Source organism: Sceloporus occidentalis, unplaced genomic scaffold (assembly GCF_023333645.1).
Source record: "Sceloporus occidentalis isolate IW3139 unplaced genomic scaffold, rSceOcc1.0.p SCAF_33, whole genome shotgun sequence".
NCBI lineage: Eukaryota > Metazoa > Chordata > Lepidosauria > Squamata > Phrynosomatidae > Sceloporus > Sceloporus occidentalis.
Genome location: NW_028317013.1, coordinates 10,757,779 through 10,779,488, shown reverse-complemented (window position 1 = coordinate 10,779,488; position 21,710 = coordinate 10,757,779). Strand labels below are relative to the sequence as shown.

General features: G+C 41.3%; 1 protein-coding gene across 1 annotated transcript; it reads right to left on the bottom strand.

The window, feature by feature from the left end:
* Positions 1 to 13,296: 13,296 nt before the first annotated feature.
* On the bottom strand, positions 13,297 to 19,681 carry LOC149298421 (ubiquitin-conjugating enzyme E2 T-like). Its single transcript, XM_089487579.1, has 6 exons — positions 19,573 to 19,681; positions 14,805 to 14,874; positions 14,309 to 14,414; positions 14,111 to 14,209; positions 13,654 to 13,737; positions 13,297 to 13,404 (listed from the first exon to the last, which is right to left on the bottom strand). Exons 1-6 carry the CDS (start codon positions 19,679 to 19,681, stop codon positions 13,297 to 13,299), a joined length of 576 nt encoding a protein of 191 aa, XP_089343705.1.
* Between the last annotated feature and the right edge of the window lie 2,029 nt (positions 19,682 to 21,710).

Below are 21,710 nucleotides of genomic sequence, written 5' to 3'. Positions count from 1 at the left end.
TTAAATAATAATTTTTAGCAAAATTACCTTAATTCACTAGAATTGTAAATTTTTATTACTGAATGTAGTATATTGAAACATAGTAATAGTATTAAAAATCTTTAATAAGAAAATATATAAATCCCTGATTTTTGGAAACATGATTGTAAACAGAAAAAAATAACCCATAGTCGAGAGATTTGATTGATAACATGATTACGTAGAAAACGCATGAAAAACCATCTAGAAGTCCCTTCCCTATTTTGCTAGTAAATTACGGCAAAAGAGGTTATTGACACTAGCAATAATCAATTTAGGTACTCGGTTAAAAAAAAGTCATCACAAAACACAGTCCAAATTAACAATTCAGGTAATTAGTTCCAAAAAAATCATCAAAATACTTAGTCCAAAATAAATAAATACTCCAAGTGGATATTTTACATAAAGCAACAACTGAATTACTGTAATCCTCTTAAGTGTCTTGGTGCATGTGCATAAAAAATAATGTCCATAAGGTGGCGCCACACGAAGTAACAAGTGCATGGTGCAAGCGAAAAAAAAAGTTTTTCAGAATATGTATTGGTAAACAATTCCTAATGACGACTGGTCTAAAACTAAAGGGTCAAAGATTTAGATGTAACATCTTACATTTATGGTAAGTTTTATTTTACCATAAAGGTGGTAGATAAATGGAACAGGGGTCCAGCAGTAGTGGTAGAGGCAAAAGCAGTGGGGGAATTTAGAAAGCTATCCTGATTGTAAGATGAGAAAAATTACTGTTTAAGGTCTGAGTCTTTACATCACGAAAAATGAGCAGACTAGATAGGCTAAATGGTTCTTATTGGTTATCATATAAAAGTTACCTTCTTGTAAAAAAAATTAACATGATTGCATATTTGCAGGATACATGTCTACTGACTGATGATAACTAAAAAGTCTATACTTCTCAAGCTGGAACTTTCAGGAAAGAGAGGGAAATGTGCAGGAGACATTCTACATGGAGACTACTACTCTATGGCTAGGTTTCCACTTGGTTTTTTTTAGCTAAAAACGCCCATAAAAACGCCAATAGCGCCACCTGGCGTTTTTTTAGTGAAAAAACGCAGCAGCCAGATGTTAGCTGTTCTTCAATAGGAAATCGCAGAATGCCATATCCACTTGGCGTTTTTCTGTTTGGCGTTTTTTCAGTCCTCTTTGGCGTTTTTCTGCTTTTTTGGGCTCTGTGGCAGTTTTTCAAAATCGCAGCATGTTGACACTCTGGCGTTTTTTGCAAGGAAATCTTGGCGTTTTTCTCCAATAGAAGTCTATGGGAGAGAAAAAACGCCATGAAAAAGCCATGTGGGTTTATTGCCTTGGCGTTTTTTATGGCGTTTTTTCCACAGTTGCAATGCAGAGGATGGACCCAGTATCTGTATGTCCTACGAGAAATAGGCTGGAAACAAACAGTTTCACACAAAACAAAGTTCATATTGAATTCTACACCATTTGGAACAAACATGCCATTACAAACAAACATACGCGACACATCAACTGGATCCTGCGTGCCAAAAGCAACAGCAAACAATTTGCACCATCATTTGGGGCCAATCTTCCTAGAGGAGCAGACATTCGGAATAAAGCACGCCTTACAAACCACAGAAAAGTGACAAAAGGGTCCGCCGGGGCGTTTAAGTAGAACTCTACCAAGTAAATGACATCAGGGGGCAGATACTTGCCATTTATCCTAATCCCTTTTAGCTGGGTGAAACTTCTAACTTGTAAAGGCTGGAAAAACTGCCTAAGGTCAAAAAAAGCAATTTCCACAGAAAGGCTAAAACGCCAGAAAAAACTCCAGAAAAAAACGCCAAAACGCAGAAAAATGCAGTGGCAGTTTTCTTGGCGTTTTTCATCAAGAAAAAAAACGCACAACAAAAACCCAAGTGGAAACCTAGCCTATATGTGGTACGACACAAAAGGGTTATAACATGTATGCTTTTTTATTTCATTTTTGCAGGAGCTTAAGCAGGTCGGCAACAACCAACCAAAGGTGGAAGCAGAATTACCAGCAAATGCAGCAAAAAATCGATACCCTTACATTTTACCATGTAAGAGACAAACTGAGATCATATACAACAACAACAAATTAGGTTGTTTTTTTATGGAAGATACCAGTAACACCTGTGGTTGATTGTCTAAATTCATGAATACTCTAGGTACCACTTGTAACAGAGCACTAAAATTGTTATGTCTGTATAAAAGTTCAGCTGTAACAGATACTATAGCGATTGGTCCTGTTTGTTAGGAAGTCCCAAATTTTTTATTTTTTTTACTCAACCATGCCATTTTATTATAGAAAAACATGTAGGATATACAGAACTAATCTTTTTTTAAAAACAAACTGTTTTATGCATGATCATATCCCATCTCCTCTTATTAAGATGCTGATTGCTACAGTGCAGTCACTGATTCACCTTTCAGTTCTAAATTGGTTGCTAGGGTGATATTGAAAGTATTTGTTGAAACTATAATTACTTTTTTTTAACATAATGCACTTTGTCTTCTCCTTCAGATGATCATTCCAGAGTAAAGCTAACATTAACAGACGGGGACCCCCATTCTGGATATATCAATGCAAATTACATCCCGGTGAGAAATGTCTTACTGTTATTCAATAATGTCATTATACCATAATTCATAACGGTGTCTAACTGACTATTACCCCTTTTATGATTGGCTTTTCTGTTACTGTTTCTGTCTCTGCAGGGTTTTCATGCAGACAATGAGTATATTGCAACACAGGCACCAACCCAAGCATCCCTCGTTGATTTCTGGCGCATGATCTGGGAGCAGAGAGTAAAGAATATAGTGATGTTGACTGTATGTGAGGAGGAAGGGAAGGTGTGTCATTCACCTGTAACTTTTTTCACTAACATTTTAGTAATATATATTTTTTTTACAAAAATTTATGTATTACATACTGTATCATCATGCAAATAATGGGCCTTAAAGCCTTTGGTACATCATGTAATAAGTAGTGGTTCACAGGGGTGGATTAACAATGGGGAAATTGCCCCAAGGCCCTGGTGGCTTACTTGCCGAAGTGTAATTTATGTATGTGTCTGTACTGCACTGTATGCATACAGTATTTCTAGTGCTGGGTGATGTAGGAGCCCACATGGTGCAGATAGGGTACCACAGGGTGCATGAGGGCTGTAGAATGTGTATGTTGCATGTATGTATAGATGTGTGGAGACATGGGGGTGGAAGCAGAAAGTAAAAACTAGAGGAAGAGAGTAGGATTCATGAAGGGTAACAGCAATAAACTCTTTTTCATCACAAGGTTCACCTGTCTACCCCACCACTGTTTGAACACATCTACATGGTGCGGGTAGAAGCTTGGGTCTATTAGAAATATCAAGTATTTAAACCCATAGTGTGTCATAGTGACACTGAACGGAGTTGCAATACACAAAGACAGGTGCAGGAAGAAGGGCATAGTAAGAGGGTGCATTTTCTCCCTAAATTGTGTTTTTTGATATATGCAAGTTTTTGTTTGAAGAGCAAGTACACTAAAAATGAAAAGGGGCAATCATGGTTGAACAAGGATATAGTAAAAAAATACCTTATTGATTCTACATCGTTAGAATTTTCTTTGTACTTGTAATCTCATCTCATGCGTAGTCATTTTCTGTTATGTTTACAGAAGCTGTGTGATCAATACTGGCCCTCAGACTCTGCTTCGTATGGACCATTTAAAGTGTTCTTTGTAGCAGAAGATCCTTGTAAAGACTGGACCAAACGCCATTTCAAACTACAGCATGTAAGACATGTACAGTTGTCCCATATGACTTCATCAATGATGAGCTCAAATTAAAGTACTTTGTAAGTACAGTACTTAAACATGCATTTTGCAACCTGTAAAAAAAAACAACCATTTTCTTTAGTGCTTTAACTGTTTTATGTCTCTGAAAAAATGCATTTTAAAGTACTTTGATATGATTTCTTCAACCCTTATTTAATAAATAAATAAAATCATTTACTTTTAGGAGATTATATTCCAATTTAGCTGCATTAAATTGCATTAAATTGCAGTTAACATAGTGCTTCTGCACATGCACAGACATACCTAGACACATACACACACACTGACGGACACATCCAGACACTGGCACAACATACACACACTTAGATACTCAACATTAACACATATGCACACACATTAATATATATACCTAGGCACACACTAATGTTTTCACTCAAACACACACATCCAGACACTCAAATTAACACAACTTGACATTTATCACTAACACAAACACCTAGACATTCACAATAACACACACATCCAGATGCTTGTATAAACAAACACACACAGCCAAGCACTCACACATATCCACACAGACACCAAAACACATGCACACACTTACATACTCAGACACTCACACTAGTACACATCCACACAGCTAGACATTCAACACTAATACACACACAAACACTTACACTAACGCACATGCTAACATACCCAGACACACACACACACCATAACATACCCAGACACACACTCGTATACCCACACAGTAACATACACAGACATACATACTTACAGTAACATACCTATACACGCCTTCTAATGTACTCTGACACACACATACACTAATATACCCAAACACACACGCTAACATACCCACACGCAACTCACTTAGCCGGTGAAGCCTCAGCCACGTGACCCATCTTAAGCCCGCTTCCTTACTTGAAATTAGGGAGATATAGGGGTAACTCCAGGACTTGCCTCATAATCCCTACTCCTTTCTCATTCCTATCTGATCTGCATATAGGCCAAGCTAGCAGCGACACTGACTGTTGGTGGGTACATCACATGAGCACGGGCAGCAGGAGGTGAGGGAAATGCAAGGGAATCACTCAGTTATACAGTATGTATTAAATAGTAGTTTAGTGAAGTCTAGTTTTACCTCATTGCACTTAATAGGGTTATGTTTCTGACCATAAAATCTGAAAGGTTGTTTCATAGAAGTACAATATTTAATATTTAATCATTAACTACATGTGTCAAAATAGCACAGTGGTGAGGTTGTATAAATTATTATTCTTACCTGTTGATTTATGTAGTGCCATTATATTTGACAGTACTGTTCAATGTGTAAACATGACACAGCAAGCAGCGTATTAAATTATTTCACTATAATGGAACATGGCTCAGCTTTGCATTGGGCAGTCAGAAACCATAATAATGGCAATGAATTATGCTTTAATTGCTCTGCTTCAGGTAAGGTCTCAAACTGCTAGATGCTTCATGACTACAACAATACTCTTGATAGGCTGAATGTAATCTACTAACGTGTGCCCATACATGTTTGGTCATTTGTGGTCTTTTGTAACAGATAGGATACCCAGCTCTCACTAGGTACTACCCAGCTTGGGTCAACTTCAGGACAATTGCTAAAACATGATATACCAGACATCAAATCTTAAAAACTTCATCCTGTCTGAAGGGGATTTGTTTCACGTCTGCACTGATTTGTGTGGATCACCGCTACAGTTTTTTTTCTTATTTTTTGTTTCTTACTTGAGATCTGTCATCATTTCTGACATAGAGCAAGATTTGGGGTTTTCCCTCATAATAGGCCATAAAAGACACTGAAACACATTACTGGTGCACCAACAATGCTGATGATAATACATAATCAACTCCTGTATTAACAACATTTTTACATGTGCGCACGTAAAGGCTTCATCATTCCATTCATCATAATAAGAACTTCAGGGTCTGCTAGTATAGGAGCTTCACCTCCTGCTATAGCAGTAAAAATGGTGCTTTGATTCCAATAAGCCAACAATATTGTACAAGCCACTTTTTAATCCAACCTAACACATAGCACTATCCAATATAACTAAACTTGGCAGTAAAGACTAACTACTGCTAATCTAAATTTTTGTTGATGGCAAAATCTTTCTTCTGGGTGATTTTATGAAAATACAAAAATACAGAATGATACCTTTTGTGGACTAACGGCAATATTTTATGCACTGCGCGTTAAATGAGAATGCGAAAGATTGTGAGTAAAATTATTTGTATTTCATTTTAGGTTGCAGAAAATCAAGTGAGGCATATCTTTCAGATGCATTATGGAGCATGGCCTGATCGTGGTGTTCCTCAATCCCCAGCTTCCTTGGTTACCTTTGTGGAGATTATGAGGAGTCAGATCCAGTCTGCTAAAGAGTATGGACCCATAGTGCTACACTGCAGGTGTCTTCAAGTTTTATCACAACTGTTATCTTTCTTCAGATTATATATATATATATATATATATATATATATATATATATATATATATATATATTAAGGGATTTAGATTGACATGAGTGCTCTTAACCTAGGGTAGGCTATGGAAAATGTATCAGGTAGGGCTGAATTATCACCTTACATTTAATTCTTAATGTGATATAATAGACAGAAATCTACTGAGATGGCATTTTTGGTTTCTAAACTTGAATAGTACCAGCTGTGCTCTACATTTGGGTTCAAGCCCGGACTGGCCATCGGGCACACCGGGCATTTGCCCGGTGGGCCGGACCACGGCAAGGCCGCATTGACTTAGGGGCTGATGGAGCTGCAGCTCCAGGCCCCTACCCTACCTACGGCCGCATTAACCGCCGCAAAAACCCGATGTTTTAATTTAAACCCTGTGCGGCCGCAGACCCCTAAGGCCGGCCATGGTGGGGGCTTCCCGGCCCCTTAGAGCAGGGCCGGCCTTTGGGGTGTGCGACCGCACAGGGCGCCACACTCCAGGGGGCGGCGGCGGGGGGCGGTCCGCACCGGGTGCCGCTCATCAGGGGGTGCCAACTTGCGGCACCCGGCACCCCTCCAGAGACGGACAGTAATGTCCGCCGCTGGAGGAGCAGGCTCGCAAGGGAGCGGTATCGGAGGTCTTTAACAGACCTCCGGTTCCCTTGAGTGATTTTAAGCCGGGTTCAACCCGGCTTAAAATCACTCAAGGGAGCCGGAGGTCTGCTTAAGACCTCCGATACCGCTCCCTTGTGATCCGCGCGGCAACAGCTGCTGTGCGCCGGGATTTGTTGTCAGATCCCGGCGCACAACACTGAAGCCGCGCCCACCGCTGTTCGTGCCCTCTGACCCGGAAGACAGAGAAGACAGAAGAACTGAAGAAGAGGAGGAAAAGGAGCTGTAAGGAGAAAAAAAGGAAAGGTAGGAAAACATTCAGTGAGAGTGGATTGGTATATGTGTGGCTTAGTATATATGTGTGGATTGGTATATATGTGTGGATTTGTATATATGTGTGGATTGGTGTATGTGTATATTGGTATATATGTGTGGATTGGTATATATGTGTGTGGATTGGTATGTGTGTGGATTGGTATGTGTGTGGATTAGTATATATGTGTGGATTGGTGTATATGTGTGTGGATTGGTGTATATGTGTGGATTGGTGTATATATACGTGTGGATTGGTATATATGTGTGTGGATTGGTATATATGTGTGTGGATTGGTATATGTGTGGATTGGTGTATATGTGTGGATTGGTGTATATGTGTGGATTGGTGTATATGTGTGGATTGGTGTATATATATATATATGTGTGGATTGGTGTATATATATATGTGTGGATTGGTATATATATATATATATGTGTGGATTGGTGTATACGTGTGGATTGGTGTATACGTGTGGATTGGTGTATACGTGTGGATTGGTGTATACGTGTGGATTGGTGTATACGTGTGGATTGGTGTATACGTGTGGATTGGTGTATACGTGTGGATTGGTGTATACGTGTGGATTGGTGTATACGTGTGGATTGGTATGTGTGTGGATTGGTGTATGTATATGTGTGGATTGGTGTATGTATATGTGTGGATTGGTGTATGTATATGTGTGGATTGGTGTATGTATATGTGTGGATTGGTGTATATATATGTGTGGATTGGTGTATATATATGTGTGGATTGGTGTATATATATGTGTGTGGATTGGTGTATATATATGTGTGTGGATTGGTGTATATATATATGTGTGGATTGGTATATATATGTGTGGATTGGTATATATATATGTGTGGATTGGTATACGTGTGGATTGGTATACGTGTGGATTGGTATACGTGTGGATTGGTATACGTGTGGATTGGTATACGTGTGGATTGGTATACGTGTGGATTGGTAAGTGTGTGAGAGTGATGGGTGTTATGCTGTACCATTTCCAATGTCTTTTTCATGATCTAATTATGCTCTAAAAGTACATCATAACTCCCATCACTCTATACTGTTCCATACAGTGGCAGAGCTGGGAGGCAGAGGCCTTGCACCCCCACCGCAGGACTCCTGAAAGGTAAGTGAACTTCAAAGAGGGAGAGGGTAGATAGTTAGGAGGGGGTAGTTGCGGCGGGCTTAAGGGGCTCTGCGTTAATGCGGCCATAGAGGACCAGTCAGTCCGGTCCTGACTGGGCTTATTTTAAGGTGGGGGCCTGGAGCTGCAGCTCCATCAGCCCCTAAGTCAATCCTCCCCTGCCACAGGTGCGGTCGCAGTTGCTACTTGTTCCGGCTACAAGGTTAGTAGGGTGAGGGAGGGGGGTGCAGTGAGAAGAGGCAGAGGGGGGTTAGATAGTGAGAAAGGGGGAGAGGGGATAGATAGAGGTGGTACATATTGAGAAGTGGGGAAGGGGGTTACATAGTGAAAAGGGGCAGATAAGATGAAGAGAGGAGGTAGTGTGAATGCGTATGAGAATGAATGAATAAATGTGTGGATGAATTGTGTGAATGCGTATGACAATTAATGAATTCATGTGAGGATGAATTGCTTGAATGATTTGTGAGACTGCATTAATGAATGTGTTAATGATTTGTGTGAATCATTAAATGCAAAGATGGTACATGAAGGGTGGGCTTTAACAATAAATAAATAAATAAATAAATATGGGCTGCTCAGGCTTAAATGCCCGGGCCTATTTTTTGTCCCAGTCCGGGCCTGTTTGGGTTAATCAGGTTAGGTTAGGTTATACAAATATGGGAACTACTACTTTATAATACAGAGGACATAGAGTGACTTCCTATTTTGGCACAGTCTCTTCAGAGTCCATGTAGTAAGAGGCAGTGATGTCATACTCCTTTACCACTACAACATCATGAGCATATTTTACAAAGCATTATGAGCATAAAGGTGAGTCAGAGATTCTCTGGGGAGTGATTTTTGGAATTGGCAGCAATTATCAATAGTAAGCACCAAGGTGGTATTCCACTTCTATACTACACACATGGATTTATTTTCAACGGCCTATATTCTTATTTTTTTCTTCATCTTGGACCGTTCAAAAGTGCTGGTGTTGGGCGAACTGGGACACTAATTGCCCTGGATGTGGCTTTGCAGATGTTGAGAGCTGAAGGCTATGTAGATGTATATGGCACTGTATATCAAATGCGATCCAGCAGAGTCATGATGCTACAGACTCTGGTAAGTGTAACAGGAAAATATGTGGTAAGTGTAACAGTAAAACAGAGAGGGTTATTTCACCATATAGATGGAGATTTTACAAAATTTTACCTTTAACCTATGACTGTTATCATTAATACAAGATAAAATAAATGCTTTAGATGTTTTGACAACATGGATAAAACTCCTCTAACAAAAATGCCTGCATGCAAGATACTCAGTTAACAAAATGCTATTTGGCTACACAATAATGTAGTGTTTTGCTCTCATAGGAGCAATATATATTTGTGCATCGTTGCATCCTTGAAACAATATCACAGAAGGGAAAAGGGAACTTCAGTGTGTGAGTATCACTTTTTACAAATGCTTATTTTGGGGTATATTGAGGTAACCTTTATCCCAGAGAACCCCAAGAGAAGCACCGTGTCATGCCCCTCTCACCCTTACCTGCTCTCCCCAGCTGTCCTCCGTCACTGCATGCCATCCAAAAGCTCTGCGATCGCGGAGTAGGCCAAAACTGCGGCCTAAAGTTTCAGCAAACCCCAGGGAGGACTTCCAGGTGTTGCCCAAACATCAACATAATGCAGTACACCTGTAGAGGGGAGGTAACAACTGTAATCCCCATTAAGTATCCACCAATGAAGGCCACACACTACATAAATGAACCAGGTGCTATGGATTCACCCCTGCCTGGTAACCAATCCAGTAAGGAGCTTCTTCAGCACAGTGGAGAAGTAGATACCTGCAACACTATAAAAACCCCTCCAACTGTGAACACTTTACTCCAGTGTTTTGGTTCCTATATGTCCATGGACTTCAGCTTCCGGTTCTCCTCTGCTTGCTCTGCTACAGACCCTCTATTGGATTCTTCATTACTTGACCTTTGGCTTCCTTATTGGACTACCCCGTTTGCCTGTTACCTGTCCCTTGCCTGGACTACCATTAACTCTGATCGCCGCCTGCCCCTGACCTATTGCTTTGTTTACTGACATCGCTTTGATCTATCCTTTGCTCTTATGCTCCCAGCCCAATCCTGACACACCGGTTCTCCAGGTTAACATCCGAATCCTCTATTTCCCCGGCCTCCGGTGAACCGCCCACTGTCATCAGTGGGCAGTCCTGGCTGCATCCCACAAGGGCTGGCTCCCAGGTATGCTCATAACTAATTCATAGATTTTGCAAGTGCCTGAGACTGCCTTTTATGAATTCCGGGCAAGGGCATGTGAGTTGATTGAAAACTTGCATCCTCAAGATTGGGCTGATGATGACCCCCCTATCCCTACTTTGTGTATAATGGAAAATCAAATAAGTTTTGGGGGTATAAATCCAAACTATACCCACCTGAGAAGTGGATGATGATTAATTTCTAAAAATATAAGTTACAGAAGACATAGACACCCAAACCCAAACCTTACCTCATGCTGGCATTTAACTTTTAGGTTGTCTATGCATCCCCAATAAATTTGCTGTATAAACATATATATGCTATGGAAGTTATAGACACCAAACTCATACCTCACCCCATCTTGGTATTTAATGCGCACCCCCCCCCCCAAGCATTCATTAACTGGAGGCTGGTGAGACACTCACACAGTGCCAGGTTCTTCAATAATTAATCAGGAAGCCCCACCTTCGCTCCCCCACCAACAGGGGCAGTCCCAAGCACCTGAGGCAATAAATCCCCAGAATGCTTGCAGCTCAGTGCCAGACTATTCTGAAGCTCAACTTTCAGTAGTTCAGCAGTTCTTCTGGTTCCTGCGATCCTGCACCCGTGTTGATTCCTGGTTTATTGACGTTTGGCATACTCTCTGGACCTCTGATATCGTGCTGCCTGCCCCGACCCTGGATTGTCTGACCACAGCTTTGTCTCTTTCCTTATTGGACTTTTTGCTTTTGTTTGCTGGTACTTGCCATTGGGTTTCAGTTCAACCTAGTGGAATGTGTCCTGTAACAGATGTGTCTCATGACAGTTCATCAGTGTGTAAGGGCCTATCATCCTGTTAATCAGGGCAGTAAAACTACTTTATATTACATCTAAGCATCTGACCCCCTAGATTAGATTATAAACTCTGGTTCTAACATTTCATCTCATTTTAAATAAACTTTCCTCATGTACTTTGTTAAAACAGTTCATGTATTTAAATGTTTCTATCACATATATTCTTCTAGATATTGTGAACAAAGAAACAGTTGTTGTGACAAATACTTGCAAGATCATTACAGTCCAGAGGCTCCCGTAGATTGTAACACCACATGGAAAGAAATGCCATATTAACACTGTCATTTGTACATCTAATACAATTGAATTAGCCAATAAAAGTTATTGTCTTTACTAAAAGTGTTCTTTTTCCTTTCACTGCTTAAACATGCTAAAGCACCTAGTTTCACAACCAGAAATATGCCAACTGGTCTTAAGTTACTTGTAGAAACCTCTGTCTATAAAGACTTAATAGGTTGGCACTGCCAGAAACAATGGAGTAGGTCCGCTTCAGGTGTCAGACACATGGCACAAGTGCCATCCCCGCTGAAGCCCATTTTGTGTTGTTTCTTTGGGGAAAGATATACTACATGGGCCATCTTGCATGTCATCTCTCATCTAGTCTGATCATCTGAAGTTTGCCAGAAGAGCATAAGGTCATTATATATATGGTTCATCTCTGTTATAGTCAACAAAGCTTTTGGCACAAACAGCAGGAAACTGATGACCTCCGAGAGAGCCACATGGGAAACATGATGAAGCAAGTCATCTACATCATTGCAAATTTGACTTTGGTGTTCAATCAGTTTCTTGCAAGTAGGTACAAAATCCCTTAGTTAAGCAAACAATGTGACTGAGAAATGGTGTGCTTTATTATGCCCCACCTCAACTTAATATTCAATTTACATGCCAGACTTCTACATTCAGGGGCACCACTGTTCTCCTGTGTATTTTAGAAACTACTAAGGAACATACAATCATCTGTACCGGTACTGTATTTTTTCGACTGTGCAGGGACAGGTTTAGGACTTAGAACTTGGGGCAGGCAGGTGTAGATTCACATGGCTGCAGACAGCTGTCTGCTGTAGCTTCATGCTTCTTCTTTGGAGCCATCTACAGGTACAGGGTTGAAAGCCAATTGGGAAAGTGGCAGCAGACTTCGGAATGGTCAGAGGAAAATTGAGTCAGGCTAGCCAATGTCATACAAGAAGGGTACTGAAGGATAATCCAAAGAACAATCAAAGTCCAAGCCAAAGAAATCCCAGTAACAGAGCCTCCTGATGGCGACAACCATTACTGAATGGTCTGCCATGCTCAATGTCGCTCTTTCAAGTCCTGTGATTTCTGGCACATACCATGTCTTCTACTATTTAAAACAAAGCTCAAACTCACAGTGCCAGAAATATGTCTTTAACCCAAGATTATATTTTATTTGTAAGGTAAATATTGCAATTTAGCACTGCAAATGCTGTACATGTTAAGTGTTCATTGTGTATATGCATAATTGGTTTACATGTTTATTTTTCTAAAAAAGCATTAGATGTTCCAGGCTAAAGTATCACAACAATCACTTGGTTTGGCAAAAACTAACATGTAATTTTTCAAAGGCAGAGTGTGGTCAAAAGGAACATGGCTCACAGTGGTAATATCTATGAAAAATATTGTTAGTTCTGGAATTCACAATAGTATTCTCTATAACTGTTTGAGCGTTATAGAAGGTGCATTAATCAAAAAATGAAGATATAGCATTTCAGGTCTCCAGGCAGACAAGACAACTGCATCTATGACAATGAAAAATGGTAACCTTTAAAGATATGAAACTATAAAGGGTACATGATAGTACATAATTGATACCATATGTACACACAAACACATGCTCTATAGACCCATCAAAATCACTTGAGACGTTTATCTTGGTCTCCAAGAATTTCTTCACACTTTCTTTTCTGTGAAGTGCCTGCAGCAGTGGTTACCATTTCTTCTGTATTTTCCTCTTCCATAATCTAAGCAGAAAAATGATTATTATGGTGAGAGTTAGAGATAGAAAGAGAAACTAGGGTTTATTCTCAGCAACAATAGTTTACAAGCATGCTGCAATTTCAGCTATACATTATGATGTACCAACCCTGGTGAGTTTCCCATGCAACGGTGGCTTGAAGTTGGCAAGTTAAAACCACAACTATCCTTCAACATCCCTCCATAGTGAATAATTGTGGGCATTAGGCATGAAACAAAACACTAGCCTTACTTACCTGTGATTTACCTGCAGCATGCTTCTCTGTCCATCTCCGTGCATTGGAAAGAAATGCAGCTTTGTTATATTTAAATTCTGATGACTAAAAGACAGAGAGTAGATGGGTAAGAGAAACACCATATTTGAAAGGTAAATCAGTTTTTCATTAGAACAGAATGTTTATACCAATGTAAAAGCTGCAGACCATTGAAAACAAAGCTTAATATTGATTATGTTAATATCATTCTGATTACTACATACTTCTTGCCTTTAATCCCAATGAGCTGATTGCACAGGGTATACTACACTACACAGCTCATTTTAGCAGGGCCCTCCTCACCTGTTGTCTCTGTAAGTCAAATTGGTATGTTACATACTACTTGTTTTGTCCAGCGCTATAGAATTTGATGGCGCTATATAAAACAATAAATAATAATAAGAGTCCTAAACAAAACAAATCTTTGTGTTTCACTTACAATATCTGCCATTAGAGGGTCATCTGGATTTGGTTCACTCATTAAAAGCTGGATAGAGGTGAGTACAGTAGATATGTTGAGAGCTGGTCTCCACGCACCCTGTATGGTAGAGAATGGTAATGTCACATAAAAGGAAAAAAAAACATGTATAAGCTATTAACCAATTTTTCTGAAAGGGTCTCTCTCTCTCTCTCTCACCTTGGGTGGCAACTTGAGAATATCCAGACATATCCTCCCTGCCGTATCTATATTAGGATGGTAAATTGGAGTTAGAAAATGAATTTTTGGGGGTTCAAAAGGATATCTGTAAAATAAAAAAAAAAATGATAAGATTAACCCACTGTTTGTACTAGTGTCTATACTAGGTATCACAGTAATACAGAAAAACAAAAACAGCATAAAATGAATTACTAGGGATTGGATGTATTACTAGTACAATATGGCAACTGGAAACAATTCAACAAGATGTTTTTGAAATACAAAAGTAATAAGAGTTGTCTAGGATGATGTCCTCAAAATCTCACTTGAGAGTTTAAAACCAAAATGAAGTTGTATGAAGTACATATTTTCTAAACACTCAAGAGGGTGGGGATTTTAAGTTAAACTCTTGTTTCCATAAATTAAGGTAACATTACATACATAGTGTTTTATGGTAAAGTCTGCACGGAAAATAAAGTTTAGCAATTAAACCAACCTCTCTGGAATCAGGATCTCCAGGGTGAAGATGCCCCCTTCATATGGAGAACCAGGGCTGCCAACAACTTCTAGGAGTGAAACAAGAAAATATAATGAAGAAAATGAACACACTTGTCTGAGCAAGTATGCATGATTAAGTAAATGAATATCTGAATGATTAGTATCTGTGAATGAATGTTTGTGAATTAGTGTGTGTGTGTGTGTGTGTGATAGCATGGATGTGTAAGTGTGTGTGTGTGTGATGGCATAGGGAGCCTGTAATCACACTCCTATCATGCCCAGGTTCTAGCATGTACTAGCTGCCTGGGTATGATAAGAGTGTGATTGCCATTAATTTATATATATATATATATATATATATATATATATATATATATATAAAAACACTTTCAAAAAGATGGTCAGCACTCCAGGTCTTTAAATAGACAATTTCATTTTATTCAAAGTCAAGTCGACGTTTCAGTCATTACTGACTGGTCCTGATGTCCTGATGAAAGTCAGTAATGACTGAAACGTCGACTTGACTTTGAATAACATGAAATTGTCTATTTAAAGACCTGGAGTGCTGACCATCTTTTTGAAAGTGTTTTACATGGAAACTGCTGGTTACTAGCACCGGGCTTGGAATATTTGGAATGGTGTGCAATGGACTCTGTGAGTAAATATATATATATATATATATATATATATATATATAATTGCTAACTCAAAATATAGATTTTTTTGTCCAATTTTGGAGTGTTAACCACACATATTAAAAGTAACACCAAAATTGGACAGAAAAATTCAATAACAATAATATATATTGTTAATAGCTATCACACTCCTATCATGTCCAGACAACCAGTACATGCTAGAACCTGGGCATGATATTAATATTGTTATCACATTTCTGTGTACAATTTTGGCGTGTTACTTTTAATAAAAGTGTGGTTATTTATTTATTTAAGGTGTGTGTGTGGGGGGTCATTTTCGGCCAAGTGAATCCTGAATTTTCAGTTTCGGTCCATCCTTACAGAGAATGGTTTGAAAAAGAGAAAATATCCAGTGAGCGACAGTTGCGTGGACAAAAATGCCTTGTTGATGTCAGTGGAGAATGGGCACACTGGTTTGAGATGACAGTAACTCAAATAACCACTCGTTGCAACCAAGGTATGCAGAATACCATCTGAACGTACAACACTTCGAACTAGGGCTGCAACTAACGATTATTTTAATAATCGATTAGCTGGCCGATTATTTTGTCGATTAATCGGATAAAAAAAATACATTATTTTAAATTGAAGAAAAATTGCAATAAAAAAAAACGTACAATTTACACTTTCATCTCTTCATTGCAATGGCCTCTTCTTATTTTACTGACATAATAATAAAAGCTACAAGAACCCAAAACACAGTGTTTCTCAAACTAGGTTTTAATACAAAGTTATTAGTAAATATTAATTCATATGTTAACTATTTTTCATATTTAATAAAAACTGAGAAAAAAGCCTTGTTTACATTTTTTTTATTTACCAAACTGCCCCCAGTTATGCACATCTGACCCCCAGCTTGCCACTCTGCCCCCATATATGCCTTATACCTCTTATATGCCAGATTCCGCTGTGCCCCTGATATGCCTTATACTCCTTATATGCCAGTGATATGCAACTGAGCCCTCTGATATACCTTTTACCCCCAGATTTGTTTTATGCCCCCCTGATATGCCTAATATCGATATGCCTTATACCCCCTATATGCCACTGAGCCCCCTGATACCTTTTACCCCCAGATATGCCTATATGCCCTGAAATTCATAATACCCCCCATACACCACTATAACTCACCCATACACCACTCTGGCTCCTCCCCCTCCCATACACCACTACCTCCTCCCCCTCCCATACACCACTCTGGCTCCTCCCCCCCTCATACTCCACTCTGCCTCCTCCCCCTCCCATACATCACTTTGGCCCCTCCCCCTCCCATACTCCACTCTGCCTCCTCCCCCCTCCCATACTCCACTCTGCCTCCTCCCATACACCACTCTGGCTCCTCCCCCTCCCATATACCACTCTGCCTCCTCCCCCACACCACTCTGGTATATGGGAGGGGGCATTTGCTCTGAAAAAAACTTTTTTTAATCGATAAAAATCAACGATTGACAACGATTTTCATTATCGATTATTATCGATTAGTTGTTTCAGCCCTACTTCGAACCTTGAAGCAGATGGGCTACAGCAATAGAAGACCACACTGCGTGCCACTCCTGTCAGCAAAGAACAAGAAACTGAGGCTACAATTCACACAGGCTCGCCAAAATTGGACAAAGGAAGACTTGAAGAATGTTGCCTGGTCTGATGAGTCTCGATTCCAGCTGCGGCATTCAGATGGCAGGGTCAGACTTTGGTGTAAACATGAAAGCATGGATCCATCCTACCTTGTATCAACGGTTCAGGCTGGTGGTGTAATGGTGTGGGGGACATTTTCTTGGCACATTTGAGCATCATTTAAACGCGACAGCCTACATGACTACCAATGCTGACCATGTCCATCCCTTTATGACCACAGTGTACCCATCTTCTGATGGCTACTTCTAGCAGGATAATGCACCATGTCACAAAGCTCACATCATCTCAAACTGGTTTCTTGAACATGAGAATGAGTTCACTGTGCTCCAATGGCCTCCATGGTCACCAGATCTCAATCCAATAGAGCACCCTTGGGATGTGGTGGAACGGGAGATTCGAATCACGGATCTGCAGCAACTGCGTGATGCCATCATGTCCATATGGACCGAATTCTCGGAGGAATGTTTCCAGTACCTTGTAGAAAGTATGCCACGAAGAATGAAGGTAGTTCTGAAGGCAAAAGGGGTCCAACCCGGTACTAGCAAGGTGTTTCTAATAAAGTGGCCAGTGAGTGTGTGTAATTATATATCTCTCTCTCATTATATATTAGGGCTACAACTAACGATTATTTTAATAAATCGATTAGTTGGCCGATTATTATTTCGATTAATCGGATAAAAAAATGCAATTTTTTAAAATTTAAAATAATGTAATAAAAAAAACGTACAATTTACACTTTCATCTCTTTATTCACCTTCTTATTTTACTGACATAATAATAAAAGCTACAAGAACCCAAACACGGTGTTTCTCAAACTAGGTTTTAATACAAAGTTATTAGTAAATATTAATTCATATGTTAACTATATTTCATATTTAATAAAGACTGAGCCTTGTTTATATTTTCTTTTATTTACCAAACTGCCCCCAGTTATGCACATCTGACCCCCAGCTTGCCACTCTGCCCCCATATATGCCTTATACCTACTATATGCCAGAGATTCCACTGTGCCCCCTGATATGCCACTGTGCCCCCGATATGCCTTATATGCAACTGAGCCCCCTGATATACCTTTTACCCCCAGATATGTTTTATGCCCCCCTGATATGCCTAATATCGATATGCCTTATACCCCCTATATGCCCTGAAATTCATAATACCCCCCATACATCACTATAACTCACCCATACACCACTCTGGCCCCTCCACCTCCCGTACTCCACTTTGCCTCCTCCCCCCCTCCCATACGCCACTCTGCCTCCTCCCCCCCTCCCATACACCACTCTGCCTCCCCCCCCTCCCATACTCCACTCTGCCTCCCCCCCATACTCCACTCTGCCTCCCCCCCCCATACTCCACTCTGCCCCCCCCCATACTCCACTCTGCCCCCCCCTCCCATACGCCACTCTGCCCCCCCCCATACGCCACTCTGCCTCCCCCCCCTCCCATACGCCACTCTGCCTCCCCCCCCCCCCATACTCCACTCTGCCTCCTGTCAGCAACGGAGGTTCAGAAGACACCAGGGAGCCGGGTAGAGAGGCAGAGTGGCGTATGGGAGGGGGAGGAGCTAGAGTGGTGTATGGGAGCGTGGCCCCATACACCCCTCTGACTCCTCCCCTCTCCCATACACCGCTCTGCCTCTCTCCTGACTCTGTTGCTGACAGGCACTTTCACTGCAGCTTCATAGAAGCCTCAGCGTAAGTGAAGGGCAGTAAAGGAGGCTGTCTGTGCGATTCAGACCCCCACCGGCTGACAGAGAGGATGAGAGCCTCCGTTACTGCACTTCACTTACGCTGAGGCTTCTATGAAGCTGCAGTGAAAGTGCCTGTCAGCAACGGAGGTTCACAAAGCAGGGACCAGGGAGTCGGGAGAGAGGCAGAGTGATGTATGGGAGGGGGGAGGAGTCAGAGGGGTGTATGGAAGTGGAGGGGAGAGGCGGAAGTTGTCTGTGCGCATCGCACGGACACCCACCGGCCGACAGTGAGGGGAATCCAGGTCCCCTGCAGCGTTGCGGGGGATCTGGATTCTAGTGTTGGAATCAGATCTCTGTTTGAGGTCGGATTATATAAGGAGAGGAGTTTTTCAGAGCATTTGCATTTATATATATATCTATCATGACTGTGAAAGTACTTCTGTTCTACAATGAAAAACATTAAATATGTAACATGGTTTGTGCCATTTCTTATCACTATTAAAAGGACAAAGTTTACACAGAATGCAAGTTAAATATAAATATATGCTGTAGATATCTGCCGCACCAAATCGACTTAAAGACAAGTTTAAATAAACACCTTCCAAAGAGACTTCTAATAATATACTACAGTGGGAAATGCGAAATACAACCTAGTTAAAAATGAATTGTCTGTTGGGACGTGCATGCTGTTATGAAAGTATGCGTCATAGAAATTGATATAGATACGTTAATACGATACGCACGTGCTCGCAGATCATTCATGTTGCTGTTGTGCTGCCAGCACATAATTCCAGGAGGTGGTTCAGCATTTAGAAGCTGTAATTCCCGCTTTAAACGTGAAAGGCGCTGCATTTTCCTAGAAAGAAAAGAAAAAAACCACAAATATCAGTTACATAATACTGCACATGGACAAAAGTATTGGGACATCGGACATCATATTCTAAATACATAATACCGTATTGGCTCGGATATAGGCCGCACCCGAATATAGGCCGCACCCTAAAAGTTAGGTGCTTTTTCAAAGAAAAAAAAAACACTTAGTGGAACAGATATGCTGCCACTCTGCCCCCCCCAGATATGCTGCCACTCTATCCCCCCTTGAGATATGCACTCTGCCCCCGAGATATGCTGCCACTCTGCCCCCCCAGATATGCTGCCACTCTGCCCCCCCAGATATGCTGCCACTCTGAGATATGCACTCTGCCCCCGAGATGTGCCCCCCCCCCGAGATATGCTGCCACTCTATCCCCCCCTGAGATATGCTGCCAAGAGGTCCCCCCCCCTAGACTTACCGGTGCAGACTCCCCGGGGTCTTGCAGGGCCGGCGGGGGACAGCTACACAGTACGCTAATTTAACTTCCGGTGCTGGCACTTCCGCCGTGGGAAGTGCCGGCAAGGAAGATTGTTAGCGTACATCGCGCAGACGTTCACCGGCTGCGGCGATGCAAGCGTTAACAACCTCTCGCTGCTGGCACGTCTGCACGATGTGCTTTAACAATCTCCCTTGCCGGGACTCCCCCCGTGGGAATTCCCGGCAAGGGAGATTGTTAAAGCACATCGTGCAGATGTGCCGGCAGCGGGGGCTGTTTACGCACATCGCCGATGCCGGTGAAAGTCTGCGCGATGCACTTAGACAACCTCCCGTGCCGGCACTCCCCCCGTGGAAAGTGCTGGCAGGGGAGGCTGTCTGAGCATATCGGAGAGTAGTGCAGACCACATATACACTATATAGACAAAAGTATTGGGACACCTGACCATTACACCAACAGGGACTTCTATGACACTCTATACCAGGGGTTCTCAAACTGCGGCCCTCCAGCTGCTGCAGGACTACATCTCCCATAATGCTCCTTCAGCTAAGGGGCTGGCTGAGGAGTATGGGAGATGTAGTCCTGCAGCAGCTGGAGGGCCGCAGTTTGAGAACCCCTGCTCTATACTAATACAAAGGCATTAGTATGTAGTTGGCCCACCCTTTTGTAGCTATAAACAGCTTCCACTACCTGGAGATTTTGGAGTGTTTCTGCTCATTTATCCAGAAAAGCATTTGTGAGGTCAGGCACTGAGGTTGGATGAGAAGGCCTGGCTCGCCTTCCCTTTCTAGTTTATCCAAAAGGTGTTCGATGCGGTTGAGGCCATGGCTCTGTGGGGTCCAGTCAAGTTCTCCCACACCAAACTCATCCAACCATGCACTGTGGGGCAGTCACACTGGAATAAAAACAAGGGCCTTCCCCATACTGTTGGAAACATATCATGGTTCACAATGTCTTAATATGTCCCCTTTAGCATAATAATATAATACATAGTGGAATACCCATAGAATATAATGATGAGTAAAGCTAAATAGTAATTTGCAGACAAAACTCTTAAAATATATCATGTAATTATTTGGTGTATGTTGTCTTCAAAGACAGTAGAGGTATCTTAGGAAATTACAAACCTTAATTACATTATAACGTAAATGCCCACAAATCATGAAGGATAAAGAGGTGATTTGCAAGTACAACATATCACAAATATATTTAGCACAAGTACTCCACAGACATTTACAATGATTAAAGCCGTTTTCCATGGGATGACAAGAGTAAACAGTAATGTAAACACTCACATCATGGTGGATGGGACAGAAAGATATTTTGCACAAAAAAAACAAGAACTTAGACCAGGGGTGGGCAATTAATTTTCCCATGGGGCCACATGAGAAATTGGAATGGTTTTAGAGGGCCAGACCAACATACGAAGGCTCCATGCACATTGCCGTAATGGGGCCGTATTCCAGCCGCCCGATTTGCGGCCAGAATACGGCCGCCATTGAAAATGAATGGCGCTGTAATACGGCGCGGTGAGCAACCGGTGTTTCACCCCGTTTTACGGCGCGGCCCCC